This window comes from Lycorma delicatula, chromosome 12, assembly GCF_047948215.1.
Source record: "Lycorma delicatula isolate Av1 chromosome 12, ASM4794821v1, whole genome shotgun sequence".
In the NCBI taxonomy this organism is placed as follows: domain Eukaryota; kingdom Metazoa; phylum Arthropoda; class Insecta; order Hemiptera; family Fulgoridae; genus Lycorma; species Lycorma delicatula.
Genome location: NC_134466.1, coordinates 15,917,558 through 15,927,976, shown reverse-complemented (window position 1 = coordinate 15,927,976; position 10,419 = coordinate 15,917,558). Strand labels below are relative to the sequence as shown.

The 10,419-nt window shown below is 30.4% G+C and overlaps 1 protein-coding gene across 1 annotated transcript in view; it reads left to right on the top strand.

Moving 5' to 3' along the window:
- Positions 1 to 2,073: 2,073 nt before the first annotated feature.
- dally (division abnormally delayed protein) overlaps positions 2,074 to 10,419 on the top strand; it is a 386,150-nt gene continuing 377,804 nt past the window's right edge. Inside the window, exon 1 of the mRNA XM_075379536.1 lies at positions 2,074 to 2,483. Within this exon, the coding sequence (XP_075235651.1) occupies positions 2,240 to 2,483 (244 nt within the window). The 5' untranslated portion in view covers positions 2,074 to 2,239. The remainder of the gene's footprint in view (positions 2,484 to 10,419) is intronic.

Here is a 10,419-nt window from a genome sequence, read left to right as displayed (position 1 = left end):
TTAATTTTATCCGGAATTGGATACTAGATCGTGGATACCAGTGTTCTTTAGTGGTTGGGGTTCAATTAATCACACATTTTAAAATTGGTCGGCCTGAGTCTGTACAAGACTGCACATTTACTAGTACTTTTATATTTACACGCCTGACCGTTTACAGATGCCTTGGTATCTCTGCAGAATACTATTGACATCATGTCTCTGTGCTGTGTTACTCTGTAACCTGATATTACATAAATAAATATGTCACCTTTCAAAGGTGTGAAAGTGTTGTATCAGTTTTGATATTACCAGAGTTACATGATCCTAAAGCCATGTACCAGAAGAATACAAAGAAATTTATATTATAATCTTGTGTGTGTGTGCGCGCGAGCGTGTGTGTGCGTGTTCAATGCTAGTTGTTGTAGGCTACCTGATGTGTAATTTGACACATCAAAGTCACTACAAAAAAAAGCAATACAGTCATTCCTACATGTTTATTAAGGAAATTGAGGAGTGAAGTGGTTTTCTCGTATCTTCTTCACTGATTATTACATATTTACCAGTTGTATAATAAACATAATTACTCATAGAGGATGCAAGGCGTATTGTACCTCAGGTGCTCTACATATACAACAGCTATATGAAAATTGTAATGATTGTACCTCTGTTTATAGTATAACAATCTTCTATCTGATTTTGACTCATTAGGAATACACTGAATATTTTGAATGTGGAAACACTGAGTTTGAATATTTGAATTCAAAATAATTTATTTGAAGAATCTTAACGCAGGCTTCGGGATGTCAACATTTCTTTTTCTGTTTAGCCTCCAGAACCGCCATAAGATATTACTTCGGAGGATGATATACACATATCATATTCATGTGTAAATGAAGTGTAGGCTTGTACAGTCTATGATCGATCATTCCTGAGATGTAAGATTAACTGAAAAAACTGTGTGGTTTATCGGGGTGGGGCGTCAACTGAGAAAAACGAGCGTGACGATTTTTCGTCACGCGCTAGCTATATATATATCGATACTAACACGCGTGTTCAGTAAGCGCTCTCCCTCACTCTTATACAGAGGTTTTGTCTATACGCGCGTTCTCTCTTTTTTATAATAACTGAATTTCATTGTAAGTCCATTTTTCCTATTAACCAAAAATGTTACCATTTGTGTATATTACGTGTACGTTATATTGCACCGTTAAAAATTCACATAACATTGCGTAAGAAGCTTCGCTTTCGTAGTGTGTACAAGCATCGACGCATTCTTTTTTTTTTTTTTTTTTTAGTAAAAGTTAGCAAGATGTGTATATATAAATGAAACAAAAATTATATTTGAATAAATAATTAAACAATTCAAAATTTAATTTGGTAATCATTTAATATGCGTAATCAAATTTTTTGATTCAAATTCATGTCGATCATTCATCGCTTAAGCGATTAACATTAAATAATGTTTTCAATTGTTAAAATATTTTTAAACATAATCCATCACGAATTACATTTGAGAAAAAAATTATATTATCTACCGTTGCAATACCCACTATACTATACTATAATATACAATTATCATATTTAAACGATTGAAATTACAAAGCAAATAGTATGACTTGTATAACATAAAACATTATTTGTTTTAAAAATCTAATCGATTTATTTATTTATTTTAAATTAAGTTCATAAGAGCAGTTTTATTTTTATTACGATAAAATTATCCGTTTAATTATTTCAAACAACAACTTTAATATAAAGTCGAGTAAAGAATTATTTTACGAATAAAATAAGAAATGTACGATTAAGAAAACTAGTAATAATTATTTTTCTAATGATAAGAACAATTCAGTCAAGCTTAGTAAGTACAGGTAGGCAAGCAGGCATGTTGGATAATGCAGAATTATTTAGCTTCGTGTGAGGTAGGACACCACCAATGCGGTAAAAAAAGATTGTTAACGAAGCAGGTGAAAAATAGGGAAATATACGATAGTTTTATAATGCAGTCGTTATGTTGGTCGCAATGATTTTGTCGTAGAACGTGCCAAAACCAGATTTTACATCGGCTGACCCGGCCAGTCACTGATCGTTCGACGTTGTATTAGCGTTGTCGTTGTAAAAGGTGGTATATTTTTGAGGTTATGTAGACTTATTTAGTTTTTGTATCAGTGAGTGAAAAAGTGTTCGTCTATTTGTATAAATTTTTATTAGTTATTACTGTATATTATAAAGTTACATTCGTGTATTTCTTTTAATATTAAATATGATTTGTTCTAATTTTATTTTGTTTTTTACATTCTATTCTTTTACGATATTAATATTTAATAGTAATTTAGTAGTGATGGGTGTTCCTACATCTACTGCTTCGTACTCTACAGAAAATGTTATTTCATCCTCTACGTTTAGATATGAATTAATGGATATGGAAATTGAAAGTTGTAAAACCGTTAGGCCAATTTTTGAGCCTAAAAATTTAACCGACGTATTACCCGATGCACCCATTGACGGTAAGTAAATAAATACATTTTTCTTATTGTTACATTTTTCTTATTGTATGGAATTTTTTATTTTTATGTAAGCGATTAAATACTGATGATAATATTTTCCCCCTTGACGACAAAGAAATATTATACTTAATAATTATAGTATAAAACGTCCTCCGGTTTTTTCATTTAAAATTTTTATTTCACCGAACAACCTACCTTATTTAGTTTAACCTTTTCCAAGAAATCTTTAATTCACGGTATTCTCTTTTAATTTAGTTTTCAGTTTAATAAAACTTTTTGAAAACATACCATACTGTTAAGTTCGTAACAGCAGTTATTGTTTAACTATTAGTTTAGTAACGCAGAAAAATTGTATCGTTTAAGAATTTTTTATTTATGATCTTTTTAGTAAAATGTAATATGACGTTTTTATAGTGAAAAATTTTAAAAACATCTTAAATTGGCGAGATATTCCTAGTGATTTTTTTTTTTTAGAAATAATCTTATAAAAATGCGAAGTTATATTTTTTAAAAATAAACCTAACACATAAGCCTATCCTCGCAAATTTGTTTTTCAATCTGCTCTGATTTTTTTGGTCAATAGAATTGCGTGCGTGTGTGTGTGTATATATATATATATATATATATATATATATAGGGCTTGTAAGAGTTGTTTTAATTATTTAACTACTATTCAAGGATTTAATAGCGGTTTTATTTTTTGCTGCAGGGTTGATAATTGATGAGTTCCTGTATCGGATGAACAGTTTATTATTTTATACGCTAGAACGTACTGTACCAAGAACCAACCTGTATACCTTCCTTATCTTGATAGAAATTAAGTACGGAAATTAAATAGTATAGAAAAACCTGTTTTTATGTGTGACTGACCTTATATCAGGAAACTACTTGCTTTAAGATAAGAAATCTATTAAATAAATAAGCCTACTCTTTCTCCCCTCTCCCCTATCTTTTATCTTTTTTTTCTTAATTTGCATTTTTTTTTTGTAATATTACTTTGAGCATTACAGTGATTTGCAATCCGGCATATACACAGTTAATTTGGTTGTGAATAATCGATTTAGTTCTTTTTTTTTTTTACCCGGTATGAACTTCAACTAATTCAGTTTTACATCTCTTTCCCATCTATTTCCCGGTGTTTTCTTATGATCGGGTATACTTATTCCGTTTTTTTTTGTCGTGGAAACCTATGATATTTTGTAGTTTTTTGCAAGTGGATATTCCCATTTCGATGTATATTATGTATTTTTTATCAATTTATTTATTATATATATGCTTTATTCTTCTCTAAATGATTCGATTTCGACGATTTTCCTTTTGATTTTTTCTATGATTAATTCAAGGCATAAATTCGAAGCTTGTGTTATAGGATTATAAAACGGAAATTTTTTTAGCGTACGAAAAAAGTTGTACGTAACCGGGATTCAAACCCGGGACCTTCGAATGAAAGATCGGAACACATATCCAGCCATGGAAATTTTTACAGGATGTTTTTCTTGTAGTCTCGTTGAATTTTTTTTTTTTATATATAATTAAACGGTGAATTTTTTAACGAAAAAATAAATTAATTACGTCGACGATTTCGAGATATTTTATCTTTTTCAATCGACTTAATTACTTAGCACCGATTTGTTATCTCATAGCCTAATTATGCAAGGTTATGACGTAAGGATAATTTGTTTTTTTTTGTATTAAAATTAATCGGAAAATTTTAGGGTAAATTATTTAGCGCGCCGGCTTAGAATATACGGAAACATTGGATGATTGTACTAAAATATGTGCATTTCGTATTTCTATTTTAAAAAAGCACATAAAAAATCCATATTTCTATTAATTAGGCATTATGGAATGCAACAATATAAATTTACGTATTTCATACAGTGTATCCTCTACTCAATTTGTAGTCTTCATACGTTGTTTCTTACCATTTTTATTCATTTTTAAACAAGCTACTTTTTTAATTTCTTTTTTCATAAATAAAGATACAAAGTGTAATAAACTTTTCTATATATATATATATATGATTTTATTTATTTGGTCTAGATTTTTGAGCCAAATTAAGGATTAGTTAATTTTTATTTTAATTTGACGCTATTTCAAAAAGCTGAATCGAACATTTCATTGTTGCGGTTTTTTAAAGTGGTTTTATTATTTACTTAATTTAATTTCCTTTATAATTTTATCAATCTATCTAATTTTTAACATCCTTCTTTAACACCATTCTTATATTTTAGTGGTTTCTGTTTTTTTTTCTTATCTCCCACAGCCTCCTTACGTAACGTATTATATTTTACACAACTATTTTTAAGAATATCTTTTTAATTCTTTCGGGCAGATTTCTTTTCACGATAGAATCTTTCCTTATTTATGCCCGTCTTTCGTAATTTTTTTTTACTACGTAAATAATAAAATTCTATTTAATTTCTCATCTTCTCCTTTTTGTTAAATTTTATAACTGTTTTTTTTTTCTGCCGGTTTAACAGTGACAGCTAATCTGAAGATTTTTGTCTTTTATATTTTTGGAGAGTTATTCCGCTTTCAGATCCTTCAATTTCTATATTCCTGCTTCTTTGTACAACTTAAAAAAGGGATGGGAACAGAATACTCTTGTGTACTTTTTGTTTTTTACTACTTATTTTGTCCGCGATTGTTTTTTTTTCTATCTATTTTTAAAACAAAATTTATCTAATTCAGATCAATTAACAAAATAAAGTAATAGAATGTAAAATTTGTTATTAGGTTACGAACAATTAAATATCTAATCATTTAAGCAAATGAGGAACTATTTATATATATATTAATGCATGTAATCTTTTTCCCTTGACGTCCAATGTCATTTTACCTACGTTTTGTGTGTGACGTCATTAATATAAACTGTTAATTTTTATCCTCAACATCACAGTAAATTCTGCTCAATCACCTTATTAATCGTATGGTAAAAACGCAGTCGGATGATACGTTAAAAATATATGGAAGGCGTTTTTTAAGTATATAGACTTCTAGTTTGTAGAAAAAAAGAGATTAGCGAAGTTATCAGCGGATTGAAAATTGGACGACTGACAACTAATATTAATGTAAATGATGTAATATTCTAATTAAAATGTCATGTAGAATGAACATATATATTTTTAAAGTTTCATTTTTATGAAACTGACTTTAAGAACAGTAATAATTATACTTTTAAATTGAAAATATTTACCGGTAATTTCTTAACCGAATCGAGATGCTACGTGTAAATAAATATTACCCGACCACATCCGTGGGAGTTGTGGGTGGTAAGGTACTCGTATTTTAACTGTTACGCATGTTTGTTTGTTCCCCCATGTAGTTTCACAAATCCAACCGATTACAAACTTTTCGGTAGTAACAGGTTCTTTTGTCTGGAAGTAACATAGGCTTTTTTTTCTCTTCTATTTAGCCTCCGGGAATCACCGTGTAGGTATTACTTCACAGGATATGTATGAGTGTAAGTGAAGTGTAGTCTTGTACAGTCTCAGGTCTATCGTTTCTGAGATGTGTGATTAACTGAAACCCGACCGCCAAAGAAAACCGGAATCCACGATCTAGTATTCAAATCCGTATAAAAGTAACTGCCTTTACTAGGATTTGAACGTTGGAACTCTCGATTTCGAAATCAGCTGATTTGCGTAGACGCGTTCACTAATAGACCAACCCGGTGGATCGACATTGGCTTATGATAAATTATCTTATCTACATCAGGGTAAAAATTTAGAATTTAAGTTTTTTGTTTTTAATTTTAATAATGTTATTCCATAAAGGGATAAAATAAAGAAACATTTTTTGTCTAGTGTGATTCTTTCGAAAAATTCATCGTTCTCGAGATATAAGCGAAAAATGTGCTCGGAAAAAGGAAGCAGAAATGCATCGCGATTAGCACGTATGCGTTAACACATATACATTAACTTTCAAATTTCTATTTAAGAAGCACAACGTATCTAAAAATAAACAGGAAAACTTATACGAGTATCTTATGTAGGTGACTAGAATCGAACGGTAAATTTATGGAAAAAATAAAAAGCACTAAATATAATAATTATAAAAAAAAAAACGACTGCTAATTGTACACATCTACTTTGAATAATTACGAAAAACTAACGGAAAATAATTTAAGAAGTATTTCATTTTTTTCTTACAAGCGTTTTTCAGGATGAAGTAAGTTAATCGGCGATGTGAAATTTAATATTACTTCCACATTTAATGTCGTAGTCAGCTGCCTGTGTCGGCTATACGAGATGGTGACTTTAATGGCCTCCACTTTGTTACGACTAACAGGCATCTGAATGAATCGTAAAATGTAGATGTAATATTAAATGTCACATCGCAGAATAACATGTATCCTGAAAAAATGCGCGTAAGAAAAAAATACTTTTTTCTTACAATTGGTAGTCGGGTTTTTTGTTTTATAATAATTATTTTATTTTACAAGTGAAAACGAGTAGATTAATCTGACATTTTATCAGTTGCGGCACGCGTATAGGCGCTGTGGAACTGTAGCATTACATATTTCCATTTAATATTATCGTTAACATTTAATATAATGAGTTCTTTATTCTTTCTTTATACAGGGTGTTCCATACAAAACGCAACTCAACCTTATATTGGTAGGTATTGAAATAATAAAAAGGCGTGTGTAAATGTAATTTTTATTATTACCATCATTTTATTATTACCTTACATTTAGATTAAATGTTGGAAGTGGCCGCCATCTTCTTGAATACAAGCTTCGATTCTTTTTACAGCGTTTCTTGCAACTTTTTTCAAAGTTTGTGGCCGGATATTTAATACAGCTTGTTCAATATTGACTATCAATTGTTCAAGTGTTCGTTCGTACACCACACGTCCAACTTCTGCCGGTGTAATTGTTTTTCGTGATAAACGTGGGGATTTCAGCGCTCCAAATTCTGTTTTGGCTGTTTACGTAACCGTCCAAATGAAACCGTGCTTCATCTGTGAAAAATAACGAATCCGTAACATTAATTCCCTCACGCAGAAATCGACGGAACCGTTGACAATATTGTAGCCGTTTCTAATACAATATTGACAATATTGAAATCCATTTTGAGTAGGAATTATCCATTTTGAGCAGTTTCTTAATGACCTCTGTACGTTCGTACGTACGTATATATGTGGATAACTTAAAAACGATTAGCCGTTGAAATTTTGGATTTAGGATTGCTGTAACATCTAGTTGTACATCTCCTCTTTTGATTGCGATCGACTGAACCAAAAGTATCCAAAAAAGCCCAAAATCCCCAAAAATTTGGATTTTGAACTTTTTCTTAACTGCAGTAATAAGTTCTCATTTATAGCTTTTCAACGATGTATCGTAAGTGGTACTTATTCTAATCGGTTCCAGAGTTATAGCACGATAAAATTTTAATTAATGAAATATTTGGATCTTACAAGGGGAAGGCATATCGGTTCGAATCCAGCTTCATCTCCTTCTTTTTAACTTTTTTTTTTTTTAATTTAAATATTATGATTTGTTAATAATTAATTATTAACCTGTGATTGTAAAAAAAACATACAATAAATAATAACTCGATAACAAAAAATATATGTAATTTAATAGGCGTACAAGGAAGTCATGTGATGTGTACATCAGATTTCTTTTTACATTTTCACGTTCGTACAAATCTGGCTAAAATATTTACACAAAAAATTAACGCGATTTTGTTTTGAAATCGATCTGTTAAGCTAGGTGTAGGATAGTATAGAATTAGGACGAATTAAATATCTTGTTTTATAACTTAAACCCTTCGTCGATGGAAGTAAGAAACAAAATTAGTATTTAGATATATTTGAAAATCGAAATATGTACAGTTGATAAGTAACCGAAGTCGAGATTCAAAACATATTAGCGAAATCGGTTGTGAATTGTCACAACGTTCAGTAATTCAGTATTTTTAGATTAATATTTTGTAAGTCCTTTAACATTTTGATTCGTTTGAAATTTGGCAAAAGTGCCTTTTTCTTTTCTAAACGGTCTTTTATTTGTCTAAAGTATTCCGTTATATTTATTTATTGTTCTTCGTTACCTGTTTCGTGAACAATACCATCTTTTCATATTTTAACGGTTTCTGTCTTCGGTACATTCTTGTAGTAAGAAATCAGCTTACCTTTGAAACATGTGTTTTACGTATTGGAATATACCTGTAAATTTTTCTCTTTTATATAAATCTTCTTTAAAACTTTATCATTTCATATTAATCAAACAGTAAAATTTTTAACATTCATTTATAACACCTTGTATAAAATAAATACGCTTAATTTTTTCGGTTTCAGTTTTGTTATTCTTCTTTCGTTGTTGTAAAATGTCACGAGTTTCGTAATTTTTTAGGAATTCTTTTTAATACCGAAACCGGTTTTAAAATACCAGACTTCTTAAATCCAAGTACACTTTCCTTATTGTAAATTTTATTTTCGATATCTTTTAACTAACTTTATATCTACATTTGATATTTACATAATTAACTTGATATCTACATTTTAGCTTTATAGTTTTACTTATTACAAATTTGTAGTTTATTTTGTTTTTAATTTTCTGTTACTTTTAATTTATTTCGTTTTATTTATTTTACCGTCGAATTATTTTAATTGATTTTAAAAGTAGCAGGATAATCTTAATTCGAAACGAGTAACTTTTTTTTAGAATGTCGATTTCGATATTTTGTTTTTTATTAGTATATAGAAAGTTCCTCTGGTTTTGTTAATTAATTAATATCAAAAGCATTCTTTACAGGAATCTCATACATACGTATGAACTCACTTTGGTGGCACTGTACTGTAATTGTTTACGAGTCAAATATAATTTAAAAAAAAAAATATATATATACACAGGTGTGTCCCATATAAAACGCAACCCAACCTTATATTGGTAAGTATTGAAATAATAAAAAGGCATATGTAAATGTAATACATAAATTTAATACAGCTTGTTCAATATTGACTTTCAATCGTTCAAGTGTTCGTGGTTTGTCGCTGTAGGCTTTTTCTTTGAGGTAACCCCGTAGAAAAAAATCCGCCGCAGTCAAATCTGGAGATCTTGGTGGCCACAAGCCTCGACCGATAACACGATTACCAAAGAATTCCTCGACGAAATCAGATGTTGAACCTGCGTAGTGCGATGTCGCACCGTCATGTTGTAGCCGGCAGTGTCTGTCTTCCTCTTCCAAGAGTGCGATGAACCGAAATAAAATATCCTGATATCGTTATGCATTAATGGTGTACTCGAAAAAAATAGGACCGATTATTTTCTTCCACGATATCGCGCACCATACGCCCGACTTCTGCGGGTGTAATGTTTTTCGTGATAATCGTGGGATTCAGCGTTCCAAATTCTACTGTTTTGGCTGTTTACGTAGCCATCCAAATGAAACCGTGCTTCATCTGTGAAAAATAACGAATCCATAACATTAATTCCCTCACGCAGAAATCGACGGAACCGTTGACAATATTGTAGCCGTTTTTCTTTGTCGGGCTCAAGAAGTCGATGAACCGTTTGAATGCGATAAGGTCGTAATTGTAATCGTTTGGTCGCCCGATGAACAGTCGATTTAGACAAATTAATTTCAGCAGACAAACGTCTGATCGATTTATTTGGCGAGGCGAGTAATCGGTCTTTGATTTCAGTGATTGTATCTGTATTCAACACCTTCGCAGATATTTTGTGTTCCTTGTTATTAACAGAACCGGTCTCTTTAAATTTTACGACTAACCTTAATACTGATGTTTATATATATATATATATATATATATATATATATATATATATATATATTTATAAATGAATGTTTGTATTGCATTGACCTTATGCATTGCTATATCATTCATCCGATTGCGATGAAACTTTGGTGAGTCGTGCGCACACCCCCAAAGGATTCTTAGTTTGGACCCGCTAGGTGGCGCTGTAGTT